The sequence below is a fragment of the Cimex lectularius genome, unplaced genomic scaffold (assembly GCF_000648675.2).
Source record: "Cimex lectularius strain Harlan isolate CLEC.00 unplaced genomic scaffold, Clec_2.1 scaffold302, whole genome shotgun sequence".
NCBI lineage: Eukaryota > Metazoa > Arthropoda > Insecta > Hemiptera > Cimicidae > Cimex > Cimex lectularius.
In genome coordinates, this window is record NW_019392926.1 from 101,844 (window position 1) to 119,092 (window position 17,249).

The 17,249-nt window shown below is 33.5% G+C and overlaps 1 protein-coding gene across 4 annotated transcripts in view; it reads right to left on the reverse strand.

Moving 5' to 3' along the window:
* Window positions 1-17,249, reverse strand: part of LOC106669846 (octopamine receptor beta-3R-like) — a 330,435-nt gene that overhangs the window by 21,223 nt on the left and 291,963 nt on the right. For all 4 annotated transcript variants that reach the window (XR_002910761.1, XM_024229341.1, XM_024229340.1 and 1 more), the window contains one exon: window positions 2,023-2,131. Coding sequence is in view for 3 of the 4 variants with exons in the window: in XM_024229341.1 (XP_024085109.1) it covers window positions 2,023-2,131 (109 nt within the window). In the remaining variant the exon portion in view is untranslated. The remainder of the gene's footprint in view (window positions 1-2,022; window positions 2,132-17,249) is intronic.

The following is a 17,249-nucleotide window of genomic DNA, read 5'->3' on the forward strand; positions in this document are numbered from 1 at the left end:
AGGGAGGGCCGGACTGGCGCTGGGGACTCTTCCGCAATAATCTGGGAACTTGCCTAAATCGTGTAGTCCGCTATACCTCTTCAAGGCTAATAATTCTAATGTATATTGGCTCACAAGTAACTGTAATAAGACGTTTATATAAAAAAACCGTTCAATTGTTAAAAAATAGAATATACTAAATTCATAATAGAATACATAAGAATAGTAATGACGTAGGTCTTTTACAACACATAAATAGTATCAAACAAGTTTAAACATCTAAAGAATATTTTAAAAGAAAAAAATGAGACCAGATTAAATTGGTTATAAAAAGTATACATAAATATATAGAATAATAATGTAAATTTGCAAAAAGATAAAGAAAAAATCGTGCACAATTTAGACAGATACGAAAAGAAAATGAAAAATGTAATCAAAAAGTAAAGAGGTAATAATAATATAATTGATAAGATTGATACCTTAGAGGGTAAAATTAATAAAAGGGTACACATTGTTGGGGTACCAGTGGTATGTTCAGTTAATTTTACTAATATAATATATTTTAATGTAGAGTTCAATATCTTCTTTAAGGTCTTTACTAGGTGAAAGAAGGACAAAAGAGTTGGAATCACCAAGCTTTCGGCAACATTATGTTGCCATCATCAGGGCCTATTTATTCAGAAAATATACATAATTAATATACATTTTAACAATCAAAAAAACAAAAACATCAGTGCATACTTTCCCAAGAAAGAAGAGAAAAAAAGTATTTTCTCATCGGAAAAAACAAATGCAATGGTTTAGGTGATGAAGCACATGGCCAGCATTCGGTTATATATGGTGAACAAGCCATCTATGTAAAGTAAATTAATGAGTAATTAGGACATTAATTCTTGTTAAGATTAAGAATTAATGTCCTAATTACTCATTAATTTACCTTACATAGATGGCTTGTTCACCATATATAACCGAATGCTGGTTATGTGCTTCATAACCTAAACCATTGCATTTGTTTTTTCCGATGAGAAAATACTTTTTTTTCTCTTCTTTCTTGGGAAAGTATGCACTGATGTTTTTGATTTTTTGATTGTTAAAATGTATATTAATTATGTATATTTTCTTAATAAATAGGCCCTGATGATGGCAACATAATGTTGCCGAAAGCTTGGTGATTCCAACACTTTTGTCCTTTTTTCACCTAGTAATGACCTTAAAGAAGATATTGAACTGTACATTGATTATCTGCAGGTCGATCTACAAACATCATATATTATATTTTATACTAGAAAAGAATGAGAACAAAAATAAAATTATAGGATATACAAATCATACAAATTTAACACTGAAGAGGACTCATGCCATGATGTCGAAAACGTTCGGTTAATAAAGAAAATTCCATGCTGCAATATATTGTTCAACAATCTTTATAACAATACAATTTGGCAGGTTTAAGTAAAAAAGTCAATGCACTAGCTTTAATCACCAAGAGGGGAATAGTTTACGATAGATTGATTACTCACCAGGAAATAGCAAATTCCATTAAATATTGCTCCCAACTAAATGAATATGAGATATAAATATTCCGCAAGAGGATATTCGGCGCAAAACATAAATCCACATATATAAAGAAACAGAGAGAGAGCGAGAGAGAGAGAGAGAAAGAGAGAGAGAGAGAGAGTGAGAGAGAGAGAGAGTGAGTGAGTGAGAGAGAGAGAGAGAGAGAGAGAGACAGAGAGAGAGAGAGAACAGCACAAAAAAGGAAAACAAAATTGACAGAAAGGATTACAACTTCAAATGCCCGAACTTTAAAAAACCGTTCGTTGACCCCACCCATGAGTAAAGTCTGTGAACTTAAACAAGGCCGCTTCAACATCATTGCACTATCTTCACTGTTTATCGATATAAAAATTCCGATCACCGACAGACAAGAAACAAGAGTAAAAAAAATTACGTAAATAATTGCTATCAGTTGAATGTAAATAAACCAAACAAATAGGAAATTTTTCACAAGATTAACCAAAATTCAGTTTTAAAGGTACTCACCAAAGGAAAAAAGGTAACCAGCATATCATAAAAACGCCCATGATTATGCCTAACGTGCGTGCCGCTTTATGCTCCGTCCTCCAGCTGGTTGCTGTCCGAACAGTCGTTCCTGCAATTCAGAAATGAACCATTTTAGAAAACCGAGGCTTTTAAAGTACCTCTTAAATCATGCCGGGCGTTTTAAAGGTCGGCTTTTTAATTAATCAAATTGCCACACTCGAGTGCTTTTCAATGTAATTAAACGCCACTTCTGTAATCCGTGTCAGTATTAATGGGATGAAAGAAGAAGAGAGGAAAAAGAGGGAAGCTTTGTCGCATAGATGTATCTCTGGAACCAGGATTAAAGGATAAGCAAAGGCCGACGTTCGAAGCCAATTAAAATACAGCAATTACCCTTACGATAAATATAATAAAATCGGTGGAGAAAATTTGTATATGTGCTTTATCAAATTTATCAAATTAGATTTCTTTATAGAAAAAATTATCATTCGTTAATATTAAATAAAATTGACCTGTTCATTAGCACCAGAAGAAAATACCAGCAAAAGGCAAGAACACCAAAATCCACTGAAAATTCCACATTCACTTTTGTTAAAATTTAAACAATTTTTATTGCATAATTAACTTTCTAGAATTATTGGTCAAGTTAATTTAACCTTTTATATATTTTTCTAATAAAAGTTATTAAGTCTCTAGATTTATAATCGCCAGTGTAATATATAAAATGAATCTGTTCAAAATGTTTATTTATTGAGTAATGTATTTTATTGAAAGCTGTTGGCAGTAAAATATCTCTGGATACGACTAACAGTAGCTGGTTTTTTGTTGGACTTAACAATGTTCTTAGTGATGAACTTGGAACTGTGGACAAGACTCTTTTACACCTCCGTTATTTTTTGTGTGGTGCCTTTGGTGGATTAAGTCTAGTTTTTATTGTTCCGGTCATTGTGATTGTAGGTTTATTTGTCTTTTTAACTGGTATTGTGTATTGTATGATTTAAATGTTATATGTGGTTTGTTGTTTGTGTGCTCATGAATAAGTCAGTAAAGTAATTCCTGCGTCACAGGAGGGCTTAACGTCCAACTATCCGTTGGGTGTCGCGAAAGACGGGATCAAACGTTACAATCCATTTATCATTCTATTTTTAATTAAAAACCCATGGGCTACGACAAGATTCGAACCTAAGATTGCTAGCGTGGCAAATCCGAGTTGGACGTTAACCGCTTGGCCGCCGCTGTCCGCTATGTGCTCATCAATTTGTTAGTTTTTATCTTTTAAAGTTTTTGTGAAATGTTTTATGTTTTAGTCCAAGTTTCGAATATGTTTATTTTTCGTCCTATTTGGAAGCCATGTTTCTTAATGTTACTTAATTACTACGTAATTTAATGGGTTACTTAATTCAATGTTGGTTTTAGTAGTTTGTGTTCGTGGTCTTCAGTGCCGTAAGGTTAGTTGCCACGAGTTCACATTCGTAATCGACACGTATCTTCGTTTTTTTAACTGTGTACTCTTTTATTTGATTTCGATCATTACTGCCAAGATAGTTCAATGATAATCGAAATCCTCCCGCTGTATGATGGACTATGACGGGTTATTTCTGGACGTACACCTTCCATTATGGTTCAACGCGGGCAAATCGATTACGCTTGAATAGTTTATGCCCAGTTGAGCAGTTCGTATCTATTTTCTCGACCAATATTAGAGGAATAATTGAAAATCTCACTGTTGAAAATAAGAGCTTTTCCTAGAGGGATTAATTTACCAGTGTATCAGGGGTTGGAACAAATTATTTTCCAATGTCGGTAAAAATGGACCAAATTAGTTCAAACTTACAATTAGAGAATATAAACGGGTAGAAAATCTAGTTTTTATTTAATTAAAATAAAATTAAATAATTTTTCGGACAAAATTTATACGATTATACCAACGAAAAGTTGTTTAAAAAATTGATGATTATTGACTTTATAATGCACGGATTCTCATGGTGTTATATAAATATCCGTCATTTTGCAAAATCGATGGTATTCTTTCGAAACATATTTCAAAACAACGCGCTTTTGAAGAAACATACCGAAAGTATTTTGATATTTTAAAACTATAGGAAATATTTAGTTTTACAATAAAAAAAGTAAAATCCGTTATCAGCTTTGTATTTTTTATTCTTAAATAAATATTAATCACAAAAATAAATAATTAAGCTAATTAGTCTGGATGAGAATTTAGCCTTCATTAAATAAATATTCATTAATATAATTAAATGATCTGATTTAAATTTGACTTACAATGTGCACGTGGGATCATCGATTTAATTTTTGTTGGCGATTCTAGGTCAAAAAATAATAGTCATATGCTCAAGCGTTCTCGCCCACGAGTCCTAGGAGGCGAGAAAAAATATTTTAAGTAATTTACATAAAGTTTTTATATATGGTGTGCTATTTCCTTCCTAACCCTACTGTTGGTAGCTGCCACATACAATTTGGACCGAACGACCCAGGAAAGGCAGTAAATTTTAGTTTAGCAAGAAATAAGTTGATCTTTTCTGCACTCCAAAACACCTTTGATTTTCCACCACAAAAATCGTCATAACTTTTAAATACAACATCGATCTATAGAAAAGATTTCAAGGATTTTAGAACTCTTATAACATTCTCGTAAACATGACCATCCTAAATAAATTAGAATTGGAGATATTAAATAAAACGTTTACGACACGTTTATTTTTGTATATAACGCCTATATTTTACTTACATAAACTGGCTTTATGCTACGTTATTATTTCGGGAATATCAGTTAGACGTAAATAAACTTAATCCTTAATCCAAAACAAAGATAAAGGATTTTTCAATGTTTAATTTTTACGGAATTTAAAATGTTTATTCAGTCAATTTGAATTGTGAGGCAATAAGCTGTTTAGTTTCATCTTTGTTTTCTTATTTTCAATTTTTAAACTTAAAAATGCCACTTAGTGCTTAGGGTGTTGCGCGTGATGTGGCGCTTATTGATGATGGACGTTCCATCAGGTATGCAGATATTGACATCAGAGTTCCCTACAAAACTCTGCGACACGCCGTTAGACGTTTTCGAGAAACTGGGTCCTACCGTAGAAGGTCGGGTTCTGGACGGCCTAGGGTAACATAACCACAGTATGACCGTTTTTTGATTTGAGAATTGTGGGAAACCGGCACCTTACTGGTGTTCAAGCGATTCATCAGCTCCATGAAGTTCGAGGTGTCCATATTTCTGAACGCACTGCTAGAAGAAGATTAAATCAGTACGGACTGATGGCTTTTCGCCCTGTAAGCGGACTAGAATCGACCAGAACACACGAGTTGTACGGCTCTCATTTGCTCGAGAATACAGCCATTGGTTTTTGGATGATTCGTCTGCTGTACTTTTTACACATGAGTGTCGATTTACTCTACGATCTCCAGATGGGCGAGAAAGAGTGAGGAGAAAGCAAAATGAACGGTACAAAGCCTGTAATTTTTCCCAGAGCCAACCTTTTCAACGTGGCTCAGTGATGGTGTCTGTCTTTGACGGCCACTCGTTATGGGGATAAAATTTTGGAACATCATGCGTTACCTATCTTCCATTAAATCAGCTACAATCCTAATCTAATGCACGATAATGTCCGTCCACACGTCGCTCCCATAGTACAAACGTACTTTCAACAGCATAACATCAGGGGCTTAGTCTGGCCAGCCCGTTCTCCAGACTTGAACCCCATTAAACCTTTATAAGATAACCTCAAAAGACGAATAAGAGCACGTCCATCACTTCTTGATACACTCCACGGTCTTGAAAGAACTCTTCGTGAAGAATGGGCTAACCTCAAGCAAAGAGACATTTCCAGACTGGTAGAAAGTATGCCGAGGGATCTTCGAGATGTAATTAAGGCAAGAGGTGTAAACACGCAACATTGAAATATTAATTAAAAATCTAAACCAAAATTAAAACAAATTTTATCTGTCCGTCTTTTTTAAATTTAAATTTTTTTTATTTTTCATTTTCCTTAGCAATTTACGTTTTGTAAAACTGTTTTAGACAATGATTCAGTTATTAAACTTTAAAAAACGTGAAACTTTGATTAATACATAAAAATATATACAAATCAATTTATATTACAAGTGGGTGGAATTTTTTGCCTGCCAGTTTGATGTTAAATTGGCAACAATTAAAAATGTATAATATATCTTTTTGTAGAGCCCTAGTACGTACAATAAAGTACAGAAAGGAAGGAGAAGATTTAAAATTAAAAATATCTTTCGTTTACCACATCCATGATGACAAGTACATTACCTGCATTAGTTGGTCGATAAATCTACAAAACTATATATATATNAGAAAATTTTTTACTGAAACCTACATCACACCAGACCGCATCTCACGATTTCTAAATAAATATCGATTAACGGTCACTAATCACCACATATATATTTTTTCTGTTGTAATGCCATAATATCTAAAAGTTGTTGACACGACTGAAAGTAGCATTATTTGGCTTTCAAACAGTTTTAATACTGTTGTAATGTGAACATTGATTTACATCCAGATTAAGTGGAACATCGGACGTCGGAAGATAGCCTTGGCGGACAGCCTGCCTAAAAATGTCCATTAGTCTATATTTTAAATGTACGTTTTTTAGCGACCGGTAGTTCAATAATTTGTTGAAGCGGTGACGAGCGGTCAGGAATGAAGTCGAGTTACAAGATGAAGTTAGAAAAACACTTTTTCATCTTTCATCAGTGCTGACATTTCGACCTTTATTCTTGCCATCTTCACGGTTTGGGTGAATTAAAAAACATATTACGATTGGTAAACATACAATACGGATGTAAATACTATAAATTTTGAACCAAGTATTACGTAAAACGTTAATTTGTTTTTAATTTTTTGTTATAAGACCTGATATAAATTTTAAAGAATTTGCATTTTAAAACTATATGAATATTTTTCATTTGTTGATATTTTAAACATTACTTATTGAAAGTGTCAATTATTTATTTTTAAGAAGTTGATTAATTATTATTACCCGGGGTACCAATTCGATTTTGTGGGTTCGAGTCCAAATCGTGACACTTATTTTTCATCTCAACACACTTTGCATAAAAATAATCACTTTCTTCAAAATAAAAATACTTTGGTCAAGAGAACCCACAAAAAATATGTAAATTAAATAACTAGTCTATTGACAAACGATAACTAACTTCCCAATTTTTGGGTATAATTTTTTCCCACAGAGTCATTTACCAGCCATATATTTACCAATTTTTTATAACTATTGAAAATTTATGCTTGTGCGCTGGATAGTTGGAATCGGTATCCGACCCGTATGTGTTACTCTAGCTGTTCTAGAGTAATATTTTAAGAATTTTAAATAAAAATGATTGGATAGAAGTATCCGGATGGTTTAATCTTCCTCTACGACGATCAGATGGACGTTAAATTATTTTACTTTACTTACCCTTATTAAAATTTGTTATAGCTTTTAAATCTTTGTTATAAAACTTGATTTAATGTGAGTATTTGGTTAATAAAATTAAATAGACTTTTGTTTCAATTTATGCACGTTTTAATAAGAAAATAATACTGATAAGAAATAGAACAGATATATAGGTATATAGATACAAGGTGTTTATATTACGATATTATTATTGTAAAAAATTAAAAAGAAAAGATTGCCTTATACTATTTTGTAGAATAACTTAGAATAACTATCACAATCAGAGTTGGTCAATAATTTTACATCTTTCGTTTAAAGGCGCACAGGCCATCAGTTTTACAAGACCTATCAGCATTGCTGGTTTAGTATACTCAAAGCGCCGTTTAAGAGAAAGGTTTTTGTTTGCGTACTCATTCAAAATAGACCGCTCCTCACCACTCATTAAAATTTGTTGCATACTAATGCCATCATTGCTGAAATTCAGGTAGTTGAGGTAGTTTTATAACATATATTTTAGTTTAGTCATAAATGCTATTTCCATATTGAAATATATAAGTTAAATTCACTATACTTTTTTTCCTATTGTCCCTAAATTAATAATTAGATTAACAATAAAAAACTATAAAAGTGTCATTAATATCGCTTCATATTTGTTTTTACTTATTTTTTAGCTTAAAGCAATCCTTTGCCAAATAAATATTTTCACACACTCTGTCGATTAGTGAAACTAGTTTGAGCCGGAAAAAGGATATTATAAATGATATAAGAATACGTTATTTTTTAATGGATAACATTCACGTTTTCTTCTCTCTCTAAAGTAATTCTGACTGGGCTTTTAAGAAATCAAGGGATTCTTATAGCAATGACAAACATAAGGAAGATATTTTAACATTTGACGTCAACCGGTGACAGTCCTCGTAGATTTCATCACAAAGGGACAATGTATTTGTGAACGTGGTCATTTCACGCTCTCATGGATATGATTCATTAATATGGAGACATATGGTAACATTTCTGAGCTTTATGCTTCCTAGCCTACACATCTTTAGCAATAATTGTAATATTATAAGTACGTCATGTTAAATAAATAATTAGCTAAATATAACAAACGAAATAAAGTTATTATATTAATTCGGAATAGATGTAGTACTTAGTCTCTTGAGAGGGATTTTTGTACGCCTAAACGTAATAAAATTTACATATATCTACATTACAATAATCCATTATATTTAGTGGACTATTGTCCAAATTACTTCTTTCAATTAATTAGTCTTTTTTTGTAAGGTTTTGGTTGAAATGAAAAAGTTAGTGTCATGAGCGGGATTCGAACCCACGACCTTCGGCTAAATAAGCCGCTGCTCTAGCTATCGTGACTTCGATCCACTCGGACACCAACTCCCCATCTCAACCTACAACCTTTCGAATTTTCCCTCCTTTTTGCCATTTTTCAAATGTGAAATCAGGATTCGATCTCGGCTATGAAATGGCCACGCTGTTAGTGAAGCTATACTTTGTTTTAATTATTAAATGCATTATATTAAGTGGTCTATTGACTTGTCTATTATGAATAATATTAATAGTATAGACTTGCACATGGTTGTACATTTATGAGCCTGTGGGCTGCTGCTCTGGCTTCTCATTAGATTAAAATATGGCAGGTAATGTGAGCCCTAGATATTTGGCCTCCTTGGAAAATGGGATCCCTTTAGGCTTGGAGTTTTTAGGCATCCTTTTGTGACATCCACTTCCTTGTGAATGGAATCATTATGGTTTTGTGGGGGTTAATAGATACCTTCTCCCTTTTGTACCACCTGTTAACCAGGTTGAGATACGATCCATCACGATGTCTGGATGTTCTTTACCACTACGGCAAGGTCGACCGCCTAACCTAGACAGTAATATCCTTATCGTTTCAGTATTTCAAAAAGTTCGTCTACCAGCGCCGTTCACATCAGGAGTGAGACCACCCTCCTGTGGGCATCCCTCGTTCCACCTCCCAAGGTGGATGTGGTTATCCAGTTCCTTAGGCCTTCATTCAACCATTGGCATATCTTTTCCGAGACTCCCCTGTTTTTGATTGCTTTATATTATAACGTTGTGGGAGCGTGTATTTATAACGTTGCGGGATTAATATGGTTATAAAAAATAAAATAAAATAAAATAATAAGTCTGTACCCGTTAAACATAAAAGGTTCTTATATTAATAACAAATTAATGAATCAAATATATCTTATAAATGATTACAACTAATTTAGTAAGGAAAAGGGAATATTTTCTTATGATAGAAAGTAATTAAGTGTAAAGTTATTTTTTGGTTTCCTTTTCACTGGACAAGTTGTATAGTATAATGTAACGAACCTTGATGAACGAACACCACTCCAGAAGAATTCTTCACTAGCCGTTTTTTGTCTTTGATAACACCACACACTTTTATTTTTACTTTATCTTCTTTCTAAAGTTGCATGCGACCGAGTAACTCCAAATCCAACGTGGCTCTGCCTTAGGCCTGTCGCCGTCCTCTCGTCTGCCTTCTCAATCGTTCGAACTCTGCCTTATTGATTGTTTATGTCGCGAACCTTTTATGTTTAACGGGTACAAACTTATTATTTTATTTAATTTTATTTTTTATAACCATATTAATCCCACAACATTATAAATACTGGTAGCAGAGCGTGGTTCTGCCTTAGGCCTGCCACCGTCCTCTCATCTAACTCCTCAATCGTTGGAACTTATTGAACTGCCTTATTGATTGCTTATGTCGCTGTGGCGGCCTTTATGAAATGGCTTGTCATAATATAGAAAGGCTGTGGCTGCGTTGTTAAAAGCTCCCTCTACAACCCTGAAGAGTAAGAGTGCAACTGCTATCTCCTTGTCGTTTATAGACTTGGTTAGGTTTACACAGGGCTAACTCTGTGGATCTCCCTGGTTTGTATGCGAATTGTCGCTCATTGAGACGTTTATTCTTCCCTGCCGTCTCTCTACCAGTCTCTCTAATGTTTTTAATATGAATGATGCGAACTTGATAGGTTTGTACGCGTTGGGCTTGTTGTCGGATGAGTCGTCTTACTTTTGTATGTACAGAATCGTATCTCTCACCTTCTTTTAGGAATTTATCTCCACGCTAGGTAGGCTCTGAATATTCTCACTAAGTAAGGCATTATGATCTCTCGGCTTTTTTGTAGTAGCCCTAGATAGATTCCGTCTACTCCGGGAGTCTTATATGAGCTAAACTTCTCAAGCTACTATGGCTTACAATACAATTTACAAATAGAAACTATTAAGTTAACAACAGATTTGAGATTTGGTCGTTTCCGATGACAACCGCCTTGCCGTTACATTGACTAAGATGATCTAAAACGACCAAAATTCATCAATAAGAAATCTCACAATCCGAACATCAATATCCTTTATATTCTTAACATCATGTTTAATGTAAATAGGGGGGGGGGTGTTATCTTTTACCATATTACTCCTTATGGAAGAACAAAACTTATATTTTCAACACATTTATTTTCAATATTACTATGGATTAGCTGTTAAATGGGTTTAGACCTTGATCTATTCACTATAATCCTATTCTAGATTATGTTAAAATGCGAAGGGGGACCTGGCAAAAGTAGCGTTGCCGCTGAGGCCTCTATTGAATGCTATCTTGTTGAAATTGAAACCGACGGTAGATAAGAACGGTGTCACGTGTCATCTCAGGTACAGACGCTTTGTGTTCGACATGCGAAAGGTAGTTTCGTCCCTAAACGTACTGTTTTACTGCAAAACGCTCACCCTCAGTTAATGCTGCCCCGCCTTTCAACAATTCTTCCAGATTAACGTTTGGTAGTATTATCCCTTCTTGAGAAAATTGTAGTGGGTTTTATATAATTCAACGGAAACACTGGCGCGATGTAAATAAAGTGTACTATTTATTAAGATGTCTTTCTTGAGAGGTTTAGGTTAACCGGCCTTATCGTTATAATTATTTTTATTGCTCTCAGTTATCGGGTTTGAGGTCAAGATAAACAGTAAGGTTTCGTTTTATTGCCAAGCATTCGACTATAGCAATGTGGCTACATTTTCGACCTAACACCTAACATTGGCTCCGGCCTGTTAGATCGAGCAGTGTTAACTAGCCGAATGTTAAAAGTCTACGTCATCATTTGTCTCGATCTACCAGGACCTAACAGAGTTAACAGGTTAGGGTTAACACAGAGATCGTGAATATCCCTAACATCCAACGTACTAATGCAAAATTTCTTCTCTCTATTGGACTTTTTTTTTCAAATCAGAACTTATAAATAAATATACACATAAATAAATAAATACTATGTTCATGCATTGTCTAGATTACAATCTATTTTTTAAAATATTATGTTTTGTTAATAAATTTGAATAAATTGTACTAATATGATTGCAATCGGTTTTCAAATTGCAAGCATTAAATAGCATAATTATTTTTGATAAAGATAATGAGGTAATTTGAAAGGAAAAGTCAATGAAAGATTTTGTTTTGGTAATGAAATAGAAAGGATTCCGTTCTTACTTAATCATTCAATATACTCCGGCTTCTGCTTTTTTAAAAATTCTATGGTCCACCTGTTTTTATTCATAAGATAGATTAACTTAAATAATAACATTTGTGATATCACTTAGGGAATGACTTGAATAGAACTTGGCTGGGACTTGATTGTGATGTTTTACTGGAAAAATCGTTTTCACAAAGCATTTTAATTAAAACAATTTTTATCAACGTAGCTAAAATGTAAAGAGTTTAGGCTTTGTCTTTGGAAATTTCATTCTCTAGAATATACCAGGATTTCTTCTACTTTTCTTTATATTTGCATTACTTTTTTTCGCTGGCGTTGACGTCGTGCTGTTTTATATGGTTCTTGACCACCAACGACAAACGGGATATTCACGATGTTTGTTAGATATTAACTCGTGTTAACTCGAATAGAGTTAATTTTTCAGCAAAGTTGCGCGTGGCGATTGGCAGAACCAACAATAAACCTAACAGTCCTTGAAGGCTTGTTGTTGTTTATTTTGGTTTTCTTTTGTGTTAAATTGTATGATGCCAGAAGTTAATAAAAAAGGAAAATTAATCAACTTTCAACTCTTTCATTCAAAATGTTATTTATGCACTCGAATGACACGCTTCAATTCGTGCCGACATACCTAACATGTATCGTAACGTCTAACGGCCTACAAATTTATAGGATGTGGGATGTACTATGAATGAAAGTGTAAGGACAGGTCAGAACTTAATAAAATAAATGCATTGGTTTGATTTAATTAATGTGTATTTAAAAATAAAAATACGTGTGAACAAAAACAGCTGTTAAATTCATGGCTGCCATATTGGTTACCTACGCCCTAACGGATAGCAATGTGACTACATTTTCGACCTAACATCTAACATTGGCCCTGGCCTGTTAGAGCGAGCCTTGTTAACTAGCCGATCTTACAAGTCTACATCATCATTTTTCTCGATCTAACAAGACTTAACAGAGTTAACAGGGTTAACATAAAGATCGTAATGTTTTAGAACAGAGAGTACTTTAAAAATTTCCTTGGTCCAAGTTGTGATGACTCTTTTCAGTAAAAATACTGAAAAAATATTATCTCGATTTCGTTTAAAGACGACGATAAAAGAAGGAAAAATTCTTATATCCATTTATTATATGTGTCGTACGAGAGTACGTTTATTAAACCACCTTTATTGTATTGGTAAGATTGATCTAGAAGGGTCAGAAAAAGTATTTTCCTGTTCGTAGAGGAATTTAGATATTTTATCTTCACCTTTTGCGTTTTCAATAAAACTGATGAGAAGCGTGAGACTTTTTTAAACTTCCTTCGATATTTCGGAAAAAATTCAAAACAATTTTGTCTCGCGGTAGTCGAGATACGAGAGGATAAAAACTCAACCCTTCCCATCTGCATAATGTAATACTTGTCCGCTTACGAGTCATTTTTTTACTCGGCGGGGAGGAAAATGTTCCGAACTTCATAGAATTTGCATTAGCGATGTGACCCAAAGAACGCTGAGTGCTTACGAATATCATCATATTTCGGTTAACGTCAAGAGGACATGCCACGTCAACATTCAATTTAACTTTGAGATCTAATTATTTGCCAAAATTGGATTTGAAAAATATAAAGTCTTTGGATATTGTCTGACGACGTCGACATTATTAACGTTAACTGTAAAAAGAAACATCAGTATTGTTTATATAGATAAACAAAGCAGAAAAACTTGATAAAAATACGAGTAAAATATAATCAAAGTTTAATGGTTTCCAAAATACCGTGAAATGTCAGACCATCAAATATGACCAGACTGACACCCAATCCAAACAAAACACATTCAGCTTTCTCGCTACATTTGATGACTTTTAATGAGAATAACGCATCGATTTGCTTCCTCTTTAATATTGGCGGTTTCGTGTTACAGACCTTCGTCAATATGTAATATTGCCGGCGTCAGCCGGATAAGAGCCGGCTACTTAATTTAGATCCGCTTGATTGATGGAGGATGAGATCTGATAAGTTTATCCGTCCGATTTAATATTGGATAAGACGTTTGACTCGGACGAGAGCGTGGATTGTGAACGACGACCAATCGAGTGAAAACTGGGACATGGCAGATTAAAAGGAAGATTTTTATGAGGAAAGTTGAACTTTTTTCTTGCGACCAACACATTGTTGTTGGATATCTATATTGCTGTTGACCGTTTTTCTAACGATTTTTTAAAGCACGCACCAAATCAATGTTTTTTACTTTTATTGTATAAGATGTTTTGATATCAATTCGTTATAAATATTATTAATTTAAATATTCGTTATTATAGAATAAACAGATTCTCTGTTAAATTCTTTATTTCATTATAGACTATACAATAAGTTTTAAAAATTATGAATATACTCTCTTGTTAATTATTTGGAGATCGGTATGGTGTGACGTAGGTTTTATAAAAATATTTTTTTTACAATACCAACGTTTCGATCTTTATTGAAATCATATTCAGCGCTCAAAGTGTTTGTTTTCCGTGTAGATGGGACCACTGCACAGTTCTTTTGTCTGTACTTATAGCCCTTGCACGTACATTTTTAGGCGGCAGTGCCCTGTCAAGAGTCCAACAAGAATACTAGTTCGGTTGCGGTTTCCCTTCAGTAATTCCTTTGTAAGGCTTGCGGATAGACCTTTTGTGAATCTCTTCGCGTGCCTCATACCTGCGGTATTGTTCCACCAGGTTTCGTACTCATTAAGGATCCATTTTTGTATAATTGGAATCTAGCTTGCTAAAATTGACTTCTTTTTTGGTCAGCCTATCTGCTCTCTCATTTCCTCTATGTCCCATGACAGAGTCGGGTTACTGGTGTGTCTGCCTTCTGCCAGAAATTGTATACAATTTTCCAACAAATAGGGGCCAATTAAAGCAATAATTAATTTCTGAAACCTAAGACCAAGAATGTATTCTTAATTGATAATTAAACTTCAATCAATTAAAACGTATTATATATATTTTTTGAAACAATATACAGAGGTCTGGTTCAGGTAAAATTTACATTTTCTGGTTGAAAATAATTAACACTTCAGTGAAAAGGCAAAAATTATAAATTTTCCTTTTGGTCATTGGACAGATAATGGCTTTAAGCTAAAATTTCATGTATCGTAAAACAATATTTTATAGGTGCCCTTTAAAAGAAGGCTTTTCTAGTCAAAATGGACGTGTGTAATTTAACAAAGTCTAAGGGTATTTTTTCCTATCCAGAAACCCTGGAAGAAGGCCGTTTATTTTTTTTCCTAGTCTATGTGATAAGTGAGGTATGTGATCAAACATTACGAAAGTTTCAATATATTTTAGGCAACAGAAAATTTAGTATGCTTTTTTAAACTGTTCCAAATATTTGAAGATACAAAAGTTTGTTTATTTATTATGCACCGTAAATAGCATCGGGTTAAGTAGAAAAATATTTCACATATTTTCATATATTAAATACATAATATTTATTAGCTACTAATAATTATGCTCAATTTTTGTTTGATAGCTTTTTCTCAGCATGTGATTTTATGATTTTTTAAATTTTCATTTTGAATTTTGTCCAGTTGTTTTTTATGTGTAAATTCCCTATATAATGAACACTCAGGAAGGCCAACATAAAGCTTTAATCGAATGTAATCAACTGTATACCACTTGAGAGATAGTGGAGAACGGTAATTGGGTCCTATTCTCGTTAAGCTACAGGCACAAGATATTGCGACAAGATAAGGACCCACTTCTTAGAAAATAGAAAATGGGTGATTCGTTATGGCAATGCAGGAACGGATAAAAAAAAGAAAAGAAGACAAATGATCTTGGTTATGAGTTTACCTTAAGATAGTAAGTAGCTGTACATTTATTGGTTATATATTACATTAGCAGATTAAAAAAAGGAATGATCTTGTAGATTACTTTGTTCGTTAAGAACTGTTACAACCAGTTGTCTTTTTATAAATTGCATCTATTTAGAAGCAGTCATGCTTCCTCTTCAGTGCACAATAATCTGTGTTAAACAGAATTTAATGAGTACTGTTATTTTATTATTTATATTAAAAATTGATATTGTTTAGAGTCTGACTTCGGCTTAAACATTCCTTTATTTAAGCAGTTTTTTTTTTATCGCAATAGCAGAGGTCATATTGTGTGGTCATTGTTTTTGAAAAATAGACTATTTTAACTGAATTCGTTGATTCGAACCCGGGACCTTTACTTTACAGTGGTGAGCGCCGTGTCAACGCCTAAAGCCGTGAACACACTTACCCGATGCTATGCTATCCCCACTGTCCAGATTTTCGTCGAGTCGCATCGGGTACAGTCGAAGACAAAAGAACCGGACACTCATACTTTTATTCAAACTACATGTATTGTTGTCATTATATTAATTACAACATACTTATTTTGATATAAACTAAATTAACCGAGATCACAAAATCATAAGTTTTTATTTTAAAAAATTAATTTTAATTGTTTGGTAGAAAATTGATCAAAACACCGGAATACCATTTTTTGATATAATAAATTTAACTAACACTATATTACACGGTTTTACTCATAAAATTTAACTAACAATTTATTTCATGGTTTTCTCAAAAAATTACGCCATTTTCGTCGAGTAGCTTCAGAACAGGACAGTTATATTATTTTGTAGTTTATTTCAAACTAAGTACATGTAATTTTGTCGTTAAATTAATGACAACATTTCTATTTTAATGTCAACCAAATTAAACGAGATCAAAAATTCATGTTTTTATAAAAATTATTTAATTATGATGTTTAGGCAGAAAATTTATGAAAACACCGGAATAACTTTATTTAAAACAATTAAGTTTAGCAAATAATTTTTTACATGGTTGTGCTCATAAAATTTAACTAACATTTTATTACACGATTTTGCTCAAAATAATGCGTTAAGAACAAAAGAGGCCACTGATTTGTGGCACACGCTGTGGACTGTACGTGGCATGGTGGCATGCGCTTCACGTTGTGCACACCCTACCAAAACGTGGCAAGGCGTCGAGTAGTATCGGGTAGCATCGCATGGCGACGCCCCCTCTAAGCATATAATAAACTAATTATTCAGAAATCATGAAATGCGGTCTGGTGTGATAGGTTTCAGAAAAACATTTAGGCACTCTCAACACGACACGCAAGAATGGCACAATTACACAGAAGACAAACACTTTGAGCCCTGAAGATGATCTCAATAAAGATCGAAACGTTGGCACGATAAAGAAAATGTTTTTCTGAAACC